At 34.5% G+C, this 14,776-nt stretch overlaps 1 protein-coding gene across 1 annotated transcript; it reads left to right on the top strand.

Annotated features, from left to right (window-relative positions):
• Positions 1 to 12,551: 12,551 nt before the first annotated feature.
• LOC111984540 (uncharacterized) lies at positions 12,552 to 14,557 on the top strand. The gene is made up of 3 exons (XM_024016164.2): positions 12,552 to 12,826; positions 12,927 to 13,110; positions 13,947 to 14,557. Exons 1-3 carry the CDS (start codon positions 12,710 to 12,712, stop codon positions 14,309 to 14,311), a joined length of 666 nt encoding a protein of 221 aa, XP_023871932.1. The 5' UTR covers positions 12,552 to 12,709; the 3' UTR covers positions 14,312 to 14,557.
• Positions 14,558 to 14,776: the final 219 nt, after the last annotated feature.

The following is a 14,776-nucleotide window of genomic DNA, read 5'->3' as shown; positions in this document are numbered from 1 at the left end:
AGTACAATTAATAGTGGAGAGACTAAAAATTGACACAATTAGTAGATGGAGTTGTTGGGAAATTTAGACCCCAATTGATAGAATTAACAAGTTTTAAACCCAAATTGTTAATTAGATTTATTATCAATAAAACTTGTTAAAACAAACAAATATCAATATCATGTCAATAAAGAATGTAACAGAAAAGTAAATAAGACAAGATATAATGACCTAGGAAAACTAAGGAAACAAAAATATGATAACCCAGGAAAACCAATGAAACAAACTAGTTTCACAGTAAAAAAAAAAAAAAAACTGGGGGAAAACCTTCCCAAAAAGCAATTCACTATAGTAAAGAAAAATTTCAAATCTAGTACAAAACCTTTGTCCCTAGACTCTACAATTCCTATAGATGAACTTACAACAGAAACCTTCTACCGCTTCAGAACCTCTGAACTCTTCAACATATAAACACCACCCCTTTTTGATGTACGAATCCCAGTAGATGACTAATCAAATGCACAGGTCCTAGTACGTGACTTAATTACCAACTAGAAGAAAATTGTTGGCTACAAAGTTCTTCACTTAATCAACAATGAAGATCAAGAAGCACTTGATTACAAAACCCTAAGGTGCAAAGACGCAGTAGCTTCTTTTAGAGAGAATAAGGCATCGATCACCTTTTGCGTATGTTCTCCTTATATTCTCTTATGTGACGGCCTCTAAAATAAGCCTTATATAGATCTAGGGTTGTGAGAAAAGAAACACTACACATACATGTAATCATGAGCCGAAAATCAGATCTGAAAATCTGAATTCCCATAACCTCGATCGATCGAGAGGTGTCGAGGAGGTGTTAAGCTTTCAACTTCGACAGATACAGCTATTGAGAAATTGTCGAGGAGCTGTTGAGGAGGCAGGAGCTTTCTTGATTGATCTACTAGCTATCGAGAAGCTATTAAGATTGCGACAAGAAGAAGTTGAAAATCTTGATAGATAGCCTAGCTGTCGAGAGGTGTCGAGCAACTATCGAGCTATTTGTCCAGCTTTATTGAACAACTTATCTTCACTTGTTTCTTAGTCCAATCTTTATGGCTTTAATACTAGACTTGAATAACATGTTTCTTGAAGTATTAAACACACCTAGATCTACCCAATTATAAGTAAAGTGCGTTTTGTCCAAAGATTAGCCAACTACATAAAATATTGACATATGTTCTTAACAAGTAAAACACATATGTCCTAATAGGACTAAATTAAACTTTACCTACTATTACTTCTAGTTGAAGGATCAAATTAGTAAGTGCACACTTGTTAGTTAAACATACTATTGGCATTGTTGATTTTTTTTGTTTGGTTGGAAGAGAATCATTGCTTCCTAGAACAGGCTCTTCATTTTGATGTAATGTCGTCTTTCTAATTAATGAAATTTCTAGTCGCTTTATCACCCAAAATATATATATATATATATATTAGTAAGTTCACCATTTTGGTTTTAGAGATCCCTATGTGGGTAGACGTTGACTTCTTCATCATTTATGATTTATCAACTTATTATTTTGACTTTTGACTTTTGCTTTGTAATACTTCTTGTATTGTATGAATGTTAGAATTGTGCCCCTTTTGTACTTTTTTATTTTTATTTTTATTTTTTTAAAGAATTTCAATCTATAACGTTTGTCCCTTTTTATACGTTATAAATAAAAGTACTTACTTTTCCTTTCTCCCCTTAAATTATGGGGTCAAGTTTAATCATTTCACTAATTTAATGAGTATTTGGTTGGAGAGAAGGGAGTGATAGAAAATTGGTGGGGCTAGGTGTTTTCTCCCCTAACCCACCAAAATTTTATCTCTCCAATTTGGGGAGAAAATAGAGAGGAGAAGAATAGTTGCAGTCAATGACTGAACTATCCTCTCTTTTATTCTTTGCTTTCCTAAGCGTAGACAATGGCTGCTTTTTCACTCTTTTTTTTCTTTTTTCTTTTTTCTTTCTTTCTAGAGCATGGACTTGGTTGGTTCCTCTCGTTTTTTTTTCCCCCTAGGAATGATACATGTTTTGCTCCTCTTACCTTTTTTTTTTTGGGGGGGGGGGGGGGGGGGGGGGTGGGGGGGGGGCGAGGGGGGTGTTTACTGGACTTGAATCTAGGCATGATTTCTTCTTTTTAATAAATTAGGTGATTACCTTTTTTTGGGGTTATTTGCCACTTTTGTTTTTATTGGACATCATTTTTAACAAGGGCATATAAGTAAATTTATACAAACTCATTTTTTCCATCCCTCCACTTTTCCACCCTTAACCAAACACAAATGAGAGAAACCAAATTAAATCTCTTCTATCCTTCCACTTTTCTATCTCTTCTCAATTTTCTATCCTCACACTTTTCCAACCCTCCAAATATCTTTCCTAATTGATTTATAATAGACAAATTGGCCAAAACAGTATATACAACTTTTGTCAAATTTGAAATTTTAACCAAAAATTCAATTGTCTTGAAATTCATGCCCAAATATCTTTCCTAATTGATTTATAATAGACAAATTGGCCAAAACAGTTTATACAACTTTTGTCAAATTTGAATTTTGAACCGAAAATTCAATTGTCTTGAAATTCATGCCCAGCCCAATTGTACTTTATGTAAAATTATATTGAAGTGTCAATTTTACCGTTCAAGTCAAACAAGTTTTTTAATTACATCAACCTCTCTTGAGGTTTTATGAAATGAAATTGTCCCCCAAATGTTTCAAAAAATGACAATCCTGTGAGGTTTGTATAAGTGCAATAGTCAGGTGTTCATTGATATAATATTTCCTTATATATATATATATATATGTGTGTGTGTGTGTGTATAATCATATTAATTGATACATACCTAGGGAGGAGTGTCATGCATCTATAAACCCGGATTGAGGGGGTGTTATTTTGTCCAAAGTTTGTATAAGATTTTTTTTTATTTTTTTATTTAAAAAATGGAATATTATGTTAGTTTAAGCACAGGTTGAGAGGGCATAGACTCTGTGGGGTACACAATCTATTTGTTCGCTTTAGAGGGCAGGCTTGGGCATGTTTAGAGTGCAACGTCCGCAAGGTTCTATCCCCTGCACAATCTATTTGTCCTCAACTTGACCAAGGCCAACACCATTTATAAAGAGTTATTAGTTTCTTCCAATATCTCAATGATGGTATTCGTTGAACATTTCCTAGCAAAGTCATCAATTTTTTTTTTTTAATAACTTTAGTCTTGATTGAATTGGTTTCTTTATACTAATATTGCTGTGGGTATAACTTGACTAGGACTAGCTCTTTTGGAGTCCCTTTCTTTTTTTCTTTTTTTTTGATAAATTGAACTTCCATTAAACTAAACCACACAAACAGAGGAATCACCCTTACATGCAACCTCAAGAGAGGGGGGGAGATTACCTTTATTGAAATAGAAATCTAAACAGGAATTCAAGGCCAATTTAGCTGCTACATGAGCAACTAAATTGCCTGATCTCCAGACCCAACTAAAATTAACAGACTTAAAAGAAGCAGATAAACATCGGATATTACTAATAGTGTTGCAAGATTACCTTTTTGGAGTCCTAATTGTAAGGGAATTAGAACCAGTCCCTTACACTTATACCCACATTTATACTTATACTCCAAAATAATTAGTCAAATTATAATTAGGGCTCCTCATAAATACTTATATACCCAAAATCCACCTATCCAATAGTAAGGGAAGGTGGGTACAATTAGGACTACCTTACGAGTCAACGACTCAACATAGTTAATATATAGGATTAGTTCTTTTGGAGTCTTTGCCTTCCTGACAACACTGGCACAAAGTTATCCACAGCGACAATTGCTTGGTAATTGCCATCCCACGCCGCTGCCACTTGTAGGACACACGAGCACGCCCTGCTGCACATGTTCTAGCCCACCATCTGCCTTGCTTTTCCACTAGGCAGCCCATGCAACCTGCGCAGCATTAAACCCTTGTCAATGAACCATCATATAAATGGCTTGGCCCACGCCAATTTCACCTCCAAGTTTGTCCAACGCCATCCAAATAGCACACACAGCCCATCAACACAGCACCACCCAATTTTTTTTTTTTTTGATAAATTGAACTTCCATTAAACTAAACCACACAAACAGAGGAATCACCCTTACATGCAGCCTCAAGATAGGGGGGGAGATTACCTTTATTGAAATAGAAATCTAAACAGGAATTCAAGGCCAATTTAGCTGCTACATGAGCAACTGAATTGCCTGATCTCCAGACCCAACTAAAATTAACAAACTCAAAAGAAGCAGATAAACATCGGATATTACTAATAGTGTTGCAAGATTACCTTTTTGGAGTCCTAATTGTAAGGGAATTAGAACCAGTCCCTTACACTTATACCCACATTTATACTTATACTCCAAAATAATTAGTCAAGTTATAATTAGGGCTCCTCATAAATACTTATATACCCAAAATCCACCTATCCAATAGGAAGGGAATGTGGGTACAATTAGGACTCCCTTACTAGTCAACGACTCAACATAGTTATTATATAGGATTAGTTCTTTTGGAGTCTATGCCTTCCTGACAACACTGGCACAAAGTTATCCACAGCGACAATTGCTTGGTAATTGCCATCCCACGCCGCTGCCACTTGTAGGACACACGAGCACGCCCTGCTGCACATGTTCTAGCCCACCATATGCCTTGCTTTTCCACTAGGCAGCCCATGCAACCTGCGCAGCATTAAACCCTTGTCAATGAACCATCATATAAATGGCTTGGCCCACGCCAATTTCACCTCCAAGTTTGTCCAACGCCATCCAAATAGCACACACAGCCCATCAACACAGCACCACCCAATTGCAAACATAGCTCCAATCTACAGGCCAATTTAGTATTTTTCATACTAAATCATCACTCCATATAATTAAACATCCCAGCCCTGCCTTGCCAACTTGCAGTCAACTCCACTGCATAAAAACTTGTCCATGGTCTAGCCCATGCAACAAGGCTACCATGTCTCAGCCCCATTACAATTGCTACCCACATCACATGGATGGCTTGCAAATTGCCAAGCCTTAACCATGAAATAATTCTTTGCAAAGCCACAATCACTGCCTCTAAGCCATCTTGTGTTGGCTTGAATCACCATGCAACACAACCTGCTGTTGTTCTTACAAATCTTGTACAACCCATGACATGCGTCCCTTATGCTGGCTTTGTGATAGGGGTGGTAATATTTTATATGACTTGCGAATACAACACGAAATTAGAAGATTCGTGTTAAGCCTTAGCGGGCTTATGTCAAATTAAGTTCAGCACAAATTAACTCGTTTAATAAATGTGTCAATTCAAATCAGACACGCGAAACCTGTTTTGACCCATTTAACTGACAATCATTTTACTAATTTACTCTTCAAAACTCTAGCTATATAAGCTTATTTTCTCTTCTAATATCTAGTCGTGTCAACTTTATCGCAACTTTTTTATTAAACAAGTTATGCAAGTCGTATCATGTTACCTATTTAATAAATAGGTTGTGTTGAAGTGAGCAATCAAAAAAACATATAAATGTTGTTGGTTTTGAGCTGAGGATTAAATTCAAATGGTAGATTATGAAGAAAAAAAAATTATTGCTACTAGGAAAGAATAAATTAAGTAATAATATTTAAGTAGAATATTCTGGGGATGAAAGGCTCGAATAAGGATACTGGACCGTGGGCAGCGCCCGAGGCTGCCAAAGAGCCCAATGACAAACAAGTATTAGTAAAGGCAAGTGGGTTATTGGGCAGAGGATGAGGGTTGGTCACGACAAGCAGGTGATGTTTTCCGAGGAGCCAAACCTACTTAGGAAACAAAGTGGAAGCTTGAAGTCCGACCACACAACAAGTACTAGGCAGTGGACAACCATGCTTGGAAGGAGGATAAGTTTCGGAGAGAGGTGAGTCAATAGAGAATTGAAAAATATCTGGGAAGAAAGCTACTACCACCACATTGAATACTTTGCACCTAACCAACTAGCTGCATTAATGTGGAGATGATGCCTGAACAATGACTTCTAGCCTTATAGCTGCCCACACATTCTTTAAAAAGGTTCTGATGGGACAAGTATCAAGAAGATTAGTTATTTGATCAACAAGTGGAAGGCTAAGATGAGAGAAGGTGAAGAAGTACAAAAGGGAAAGGATTCCATTACAATGTGGGGGGAGAGAGGAAAGAAACCACTTTGTAACCAAGAACTTGAACATTTGTATAAGTCTAAGAGATATATATAAGAACATACCATCCTTCGATTTGACCGAGGAGTGTTTTTCTTTTCAACTTATTCTTCTCAGTCATTCCTACATTAAACTAACCCGTTGTGATTCACATTTGACTTGTTAAATGTTCAATATTAACCCACCCTCTAACAAATTTATAGTTGTGAGCTTGTTGGGCCATTGTCCAAATCTTTTGTGCTGCGGATCAATTTGTCCCCCCACAATAAATAAAGAATATATTAGAGAGAGCATTTGAAGAAAAGTTGGATGAGAAAACAAGAGACAGATAATCTATTTGGACAAGTGGCTTAGTGGTGGGAAGTCATTGTGACTCATTACGAGACATGGCAAATGGTCAATTTAGGTTGGGTTCGGGTCAAGTCAGGTCATTCAGGTTGTGGGCCAAAACGGGCTAGGCCAAAAAAGGCCATTTTAAACGGGTTGAAATGGGTCAAGTCAATGGGGTTGCAGGTCAGGTCGGGTCAGCCCATATTTTTCACATTAAAAAAAAAATGCAAACTTTTTAGAGAGAATGAATCAAAACAAATAGTTAGATTATTTGTTACTAATTTACTATTATACATGTGAAGGTGAAAAAAAATACAAATAAACCAAAAAACATAAAGATTTCCATATCCTTGCAATTCAAATAGTTTTGACTTTTGAGCATGACAAAAATTCTTTACATACTTCAAATTCAAAGTTTACTAATAATATCATTCCCATAAAAAAAATAAATAAATAAATTAAAAAAAAACCAAAAAAAACCAAAAAAAAAAAAAATCCCATAAAAAAAATAAATAAATAAATTAAAAAAAAACCAAAAAAAACCAAAAAAAAAAAAAAATACAAAACTAAATGCTATGGATCAAATTATCAATCTTCTTAAGTATACAAATTCCTGTTGCATTTAAAATAATAATAAAGTTAGATTATATAAAAAGATAAACTAAATATAAATAAATAAATAAACCTTCAAAAATAAAACTAACAATTTAAGTAAATAAAAACAAGTAGATATTTTATGAGAATTATAACTCAATCCACTCAGCGTTGGTAGTAGATTCAACACTACAAATATTCATACTTTCAAATTGTAGCTCAAGTTGGCCAATTTCATCAGTATCTTCATCTACAATATATACAATATTTTAATATAACTTAAGTGTACCATGAAAGCAAATCAAACTTATCAATAAAGAGTTAAAAATGTATAATTTATAAGACTTATTAATAAATTAAAATACCTTCAAATCCATATAACCAACTTTTAGTGCACAACGTAACTTCCACGTTCTTAGGCAAAAGACGTGATCGATATAGAGTATGAATTTTTTTTCCTATGCTAAAACTTGATTCAGATGCAACAGTAGTAATAGGAATGCTCATGATATCTCATGCGAGAAGGGAGGCAAAGAAGAGAAAGGCAGAAGCTACTAAAAGTTTGAGAGTGAGAGTAAAAGACAATAGAGTTAGGTTTAGTTTTGCTTTTTTGCCTTTTGGGTCACTATTGAATTTTTTTATTTTTATTTTTTGATTGTGTCGGGGGCGGTTTTTTATGCGTAGCCACGTGTCTTCTATTGGAGGTATGACTTTGCTAAACCCGGATTTATTTTGGAGAGTTCAACCCGGAACTCGACATTGGGCCGCATAGACCAATGGCTTCCGGTGTATTTTTAAGCTTACAAAATAAATAAAACCCAAAATCTTAGAATCATGATAATTGTTAAAATAAATAAATAATATATTTAATTGAATAGCATGATAGCTTTGATTAAATGGTGAGTTGATATGTTATTATTATGTTTATTAAGTGATGTCCAATATTAGAAAATAATTAATTAGGTATCAAATGTCCAATAATGGGATGAGTTCAATAATCCATATCCAACTGCGGTTCATGGTTCATATTCAACATAATAAGGTATGTTCAGCAATGGTCCATGTCCAATGGTAGTTTATTTCCAAAAAATATATGTGCAACGGTACTAGATCAATTTATTATTATATATGTTCATTAATGAAGTATTAGTTAGATCTTGTTTATTAAATAGTGAGATATTAAAGTAACTTGCATCCAGCAGTGCCATAACAATGAATTAACATGTACTTAATAATGTAATCTTGAATATAGAGAGATTTTAACGTATCTTGACAGTTTGTAGCTCTAGCCGTAGAACAGCAGTGGACTTATGACATTTTAGCAGTGCAATAAAATGAGTCCAGCGGTGCAATATGATACTATGAGTCCTTCCATGGTGACTTCATGATTGAAGGGGAAAAATGTGTGCAACTGAAGGGAAAGAGAATATATTCAGCCGTGTGCATAGGTTGGTTAAGTTTATCTCCTTTCATCATGCACTTAAATGACTTTCCCCATGTAATGCTATTTTAGTTTTTAGTCAAATATGAGTGATGTTGCCTTTTATGAGAATAACTTTTAATAATATAAGTTTTTGCCTTTCATAAGAAGGGCTTTTAGCATTATAAATATATGTCTTCCATAAGAAAGGGCTTTTAGTAATAAGTTCTTGGAAGAGTGTTTGATATATTTTAAGATGTGTGGAGATGATAAAAACTATATATATATATATATATATATTGTGAGATATAGTGTTTGTAATATGTATAGGAATTATATGTAGATACTTTGTTGGACGTGGATCTTGTATATGTATACTTTGTGCGACATGAAGTTCAAAGATATATGAGAAGTATGTATAGGTATTTTGTGAGGAATGTGTTTGTAAAATATATGGAAGTGTGAGATAGATAATATGAAGGTTATATAGTAAATACATGAGATTAAAGATGCTGCTGGAGTGGTTTTTTGTGTTTTGTCATGGGTTATGTTGCTTTCTAAGAAAGGAGATTTTGTATGAGAAATAAAGAATGAGATGGAGACGTGTTTTTGGGCAGCAAAATGATGAAGTTTCAAAATATTAAAGTGTGAGAGAGATAGATAGTGTGTAATGGTGGAGTGTAATAGGTATGATGTAATGATGTTATCTAAGAAGAGATATTTTTGTAAGGGAGATGGAGAAGTATGGAAAAGTTTAGAGATATGTGCAACAAAGTGAATGAAGTTTCAGAATATTGAGGATGAGAGAGGGATGGATGGTTTGTAATATATGTGTTGTGTTGTGTTGTGTTGCTATCTATGAAGAGAAATTTTGTAAGAGAGATTGAGAAGTATGAAAATGTGTATATGGCAGCAAAATGAATGAAATTTCAGAATAAGGGGGTGAGAAAGGAAGATGGAGAAGTATGGAAAAGTTTAAAGATATGTGCCGCAAAGAAAGAAAGATGGAGAAGTATGGAAAAGTTTAGAGATATGTGCTACAAAGTGAATGAAGTTTCAAAATATTGAGGATGAGAGAGGGATGGATGGTTTGTAATATATGTGTTGTGTTGCTATCTATGAAGAGAGATTTTGTAAGAGAGATGGAAAAGTATGAAAATTTGTATGTGGCAGTAAAATGAATGAAGTTTCAGAATAAAAGGGTGAGAGAGGAAGATGGAGAAGTATGGAAAAGTTTAGAGATATGTGTAGCAAAGTGAATGAAGTTTCAGAATATTGAGGATGAGAGAAGGATGGATGGTTTGTAATCTATGTGTTGTGTTGCTATCTATGAAGAGAGATTTTGTAAGAGAGATGGAGAAGTATGAAAATGTGTATGTGGCAACAAAATGAATGAAGTTTCAGAATAAAGGGGTGAGAGAGGGATGGATGGTGTCGCCTAATAAGTGTGGCTTGGTCCTCTTTTTATAGAGCCAAGTATGTAACTAGATTAAAATTAGTTGAAAGAAAATTTAGCAAATAAGGAAAAGTCTTTGACAAAGTAAGTGGTTTTATTAGTGGTTTTTTGTTTTTTAGACAAAAGAAGAAAGTTTGAGACTTTAATGGTGTTGGAGCTGCTATTACAGCTGTCAATCACAGTTGTTACATCTGGATGATGTCATTTGAATGACATCTTTTGCTTGGAGGAAAATACTTGGCATTAAATTCATGGTTTGGCTAAAAATGGTAAGATAATCTTTTATGGGATCCTTCTATTTCTTTCAATATGACAGCAAGCTACTAGGATTGGGCATTAATGGACAAGTGATATCATTTTAGAAGCTACTGCAACTTTTGTTGGAGTAGTTATAGTTTATGTTGGAGTAGTTACAGCTTTTGCTGGAGCTGTTTGTAGCTTCTGCTGGAGCTGTTGCAGTTTCTGCAAAAGCTACAAATAGCTTTTGTTGGAGCTGTTGCAGCTTCTGCTGGAGCTGTTGCAGCTTCTACTAGAGCTGTTGTTGGTATTTTTGGCTAAGTTTCCTCTTTTGAAAAATTATATGTTTAGTCCATATATAATTTTGATAAATAATAGACTAGTAAGTTGATATTTGATAAAGTTTTAGAGATGTAATTATGGTCTTTTTGTATTTTAACCAAATCTTAAAGAGCAAGGAGAGCATTTAATATTAGATATGAGATATTAATATATATTTAGCTATGTGCTTGGAATTGATTTAAATGAAAATAATAATATAATTAATATGAAATGATATAATTACATTTTTAAACTTATATTATATGACGAACATTAATTTTTATGTAAAGAGCATGAAAAGTTTCATCATTTTAAGTGTTATATGATATGAGAGACTTACCAAATGTTACCTATTGCACACTAACCCGTCAAAGTTCAGGAAATTAGGGAAGATATGCCGAGCAACATGCTTTCCTTTATCAACTTTGAACCACTGGAGTTTTATTAAATAGATTTTTTGGCCCTCCAAACCACAACTCCCAAAATTCCCCTGTTGAGACTCATGAGCTTAGATCATGAGCCGAAAATGAGATGATGTGCCATGAGGTCAAACTATGGGCTTTGATGAGATTATATTGCCATGAGTTTTGGACCATGGGCTTCGGTGTCATTTTGTGAATATGGACTCTTTTGGGCTTTAAAAGAGATTTTCCCAAAATCCATGATAGTGTTAATGTGATGCGAGTCTCCAATGAAATGAAGCCAAGTGATGTAAAAAATTGGTCCTCAACAGTTTGTTTACTATTTTGTCACTTTGTGACCAGGTTCGTGCTAGTTAGATAGATATTATTATATTCATTAGACAGAATTGAACGTGTTGTTAGTAATAGTTAGTAGTCTTTGAAGTAGAACTTAGTTACTTAGTAGTTAGTAGTCTTAATAGATAGTATTTAATGATGCTTGCTTAGTAGTGTAGTTTGCTTAGACACTGGAAAGTAGATACTTTAGACTTTAGTTTTTCTTTTGTATTTTTTTTTCCCTTTCATTTAACTCTTTATTTTTTTTAATAAATAGGGGGCACAGCACACAAGTTCATTGTGCCTTTTATGATAATGTTATGCACCAAAGAGCAATCTAGCACACCTTGCCATGTGGTTTTAAAATATTTTTTAGGGAAAAAAAAAAGGTTAAAAAACAGGTGGGCTGCGGGTCGAGTCAGGTTGGCCCGCAATAAAAGAACAGGCCGTGGGTTGGCCCATATTTAATTCAGGTAAAAAAAAATCAGGTTCAAGCCAGGCTAAAATAGATAGGTTCGGGTTGAGTCGGCAAATTTTGACCTGTATTGCCATATTTGTGCCAATGATATGAGTTTAAGTAATGTAAGCTCTTTTAGTGATCAACAAGTGGTCCCGCACGATAATGCATCGTGTTTTTTTTATGTAAATTGCAAAACAACTCATTTCATTGGAATACATAAAGAAATAATAAAAAAATTAAATACAAAATGAATAGTATTAATATAAATTTATATAATTATTGTAGTAATAATATATTTTTATACAACTTTATAGTAAATTTTAAGCTTTAGTTAACTAAAATATGATCATTTTTTTTTATGGAAAAAGTTTTTATTATATACTTGTATACAGTAATTACTACATATGGAGGAATGTGACAGCAAAATGAACAAGACAAGCGCCTAAGATTCACCTAGTTACGTATATTGCATATGAACCTTGAATATATATATCATTTTCTTTTTGCTGCCAGATACCTCTATATGCAAGAATTGCTATATACAAATATGTAACAAAACCTTTTCCTTTCCTAATTAATCAAGTGCACATGTTGCGTAGAGAGAGTTACAAACAGTCGACAGGCATGAACATGGCAGCGGTCAATTGGCGTAAAGAACACGCGTCACGCAAGCCAGCGTGTGCACACAGTGTTATGTTTTCTCACGCAAACATAAACTCCAACTCATGGGTCCCACAACAGATTAGGTAGCAGTAAACTAAAAATTTTAAGTTTTTAACATAATAGTAATAAATAAAAAAAAAAACTAAAAATTCAATGAGTGTGTGAGACTTTCTGGAGAGCTCTAGAGCCATTGAGAAAAAGCACAACACAACCAACCCCTCCCTCTTTATTAGCTACCTAAACTGTTGTTGTTGTTGTTGTTGTTGTTGTTTGTGAAAAAAGATTGAAGAAAACCCAGATGAAGAAGATGTTGATGATGAAGAAAATGAAGAGAAAAGACCTTGAGCTTGATGAATTCAGTGATGACTTCTCTGACTTTTCTCTTTCTGCTCCAGCTCGAAAGATTCGCCGCTTGGTACTCTTTTCTTTCTTCCCAACTTTTTTTTTTTTTTGGGTTTTTTTCTATTCTGCCAAACTAACCCAATTTGTGTTTTTTTGCCTTTTGGGTTGTGAAGGATGCTGAGTTGCCACCAATAATGGAGGAAGAAGAAGCAATAATTGAGGATTTGGAATTATCGCCCAACAATGAAGAAATGGCTATTGTTCTTTTTAAGCCTGTGAATGCACCTTTTGTACAACATTCACCTTCCAATCTTTCGTTTTCTGTTGATTCTGAGCTTATTTCTGGCTTTAAGAAGGGTAAGCTCACTCCCCAAACCCCATTTCCCTCATTTACTTTGTGGGTTTTAGCTATTTTTTGTTTTGAACTTTGATCTTTTCCAAAATAATGAAAATACTAAAAAAGAAAAGGTTTTGTTTGATTGTGTGTGTTAATTGAATGTTTAGACGTGATGGGTAAAGCTCAGATTTTTAATCTTGTACCTTATAAGAAAGGTGAAGTAGGTACTAGATTTTGCTTGCAAGTGTATGTTTGTGAAATTTTTTTTTCTTTGATTAAAGTATATGAAAACTGATGCATCAAGTATTAGAAAATAGATGCTCCTGCAGCCATCATCCTCTCAAGTAGTGTTTGTGAAAATTGCACTTAACAAAAAAAATGTTGAATTTAAATGAATTTGGTTATCAGTCTCTGCAGTAGTTGTTTAAGTGACCGTAACAGAAAATGGTAAACTTAGAATGCTGAGTGTTGTGTTGCAAATGAGTGCTTTGATTCAAATGGCACTTCCTTAGAATGAGCTCAGGATGAGGAGACCAGGATCCTCTCCTAAAATGGATGCATTTCATTGTGTAGATTAAATGTTACAAATCTGATGCATCACTTTGTTAGATCCAGGAAAATATATCTTAACTGTGAGATGGATTCCGTTTCATTTCAAATTATTGTAGTGTGTAATTTAAAATTTAAAATGATTGGGTCTCTCTACTTTCTTAGATTGAAGATGAAATGAATTCTTTATGTTTCAAATGAAATGGAGGTCCCGGATTCAGAACTCAGTGGTTGTGTGTGTAACTTACCAATATAAAAAATGGGTTTGTAATTGAATGAGTGAATATTTTGTGTCATGGTTTTGCAGATCAATTTCTTCAGAAAAGGCAGTCTGATCCCATAAACTCTGCTGATGAAGAAGAAGCTAGTAATGCGGCCACAAGAGGTTGTTTGGCTGTTGTTCCTTGGGTTCCCTCTCAGCTTCCTCCCATGCCAGCCACGCAAATGGAAGCTCCGGAAGCTTCAGAGTTGATGGAGGCTGAAGAAACAGGAGCAACGACAATGGATATTGAAGAAGACTACAACAATGCGGGAATAGGGCAAGTGCACCCAAGTGTAAATGTGTGTGGTGAAATGCCTGGAAGCGAGGGGTTACATCAGTGGCAGCAACAACACTGCATGATGCCACAGTTTCCTCAGAACACTTCCACTCCCATTACATGGTTTCGATGATAATTTAAGAAATTGCATTTTGTATTTGTAGGGTGCATCTCCATTTTGAATTTTTTTTTTTGTTGTAATGGAGAGTGGAGCTGCTGAGCTAGGAGCCATGTTGTTACAGTTAAGGGGATTAGAAATTGGGAACGTCCTTCAACAATCAACATGGGCATTTTGGATGGGAGCTCCTTGTAAAAAGAGAAGAAAAAAAAGAAAATAGTGCTATAATGTGCAATCAATTTAGAAATTCTTGTGTTTTAATTGCAAGAATGGTTTTGCATTCTATTATGGGATCAGTGATTCACTCGTAACTGAATACGAAGCTAATTCATTTAGATAAAGTTCCTCTAACCAGTGTGTGGGTGTAGGGTTTATAAATTAAGGAGAGATCTAGGTCGCACAACTAGTGTGTGACAGTGTTAATCAATGTGGGGTCTATACATTATTAAGGGGTCTATACAATGTTGACACATTGTGAGA

This window comes from Quercus suber, unplaced genomic scaffold (assembly GCF_002906115.3).
Source record: "Quercus suber isolate HL8 unplaced genomic scaffold, Cork oak 2.0 scaffold_182, whole genome shotgun sequence".
NCBI classification, from domain to species: Eukaryota; Viridiplantae; Streptophyta; class Magnoliopsida; order Fagales; family Fagaceae; genus Quercus; species Quercus suber.
The sequence above is the reverse complement of the archived record's forward strand: the minus strand, read 5'-3'. Positions and strand labels throughout refer to the sequence as shown.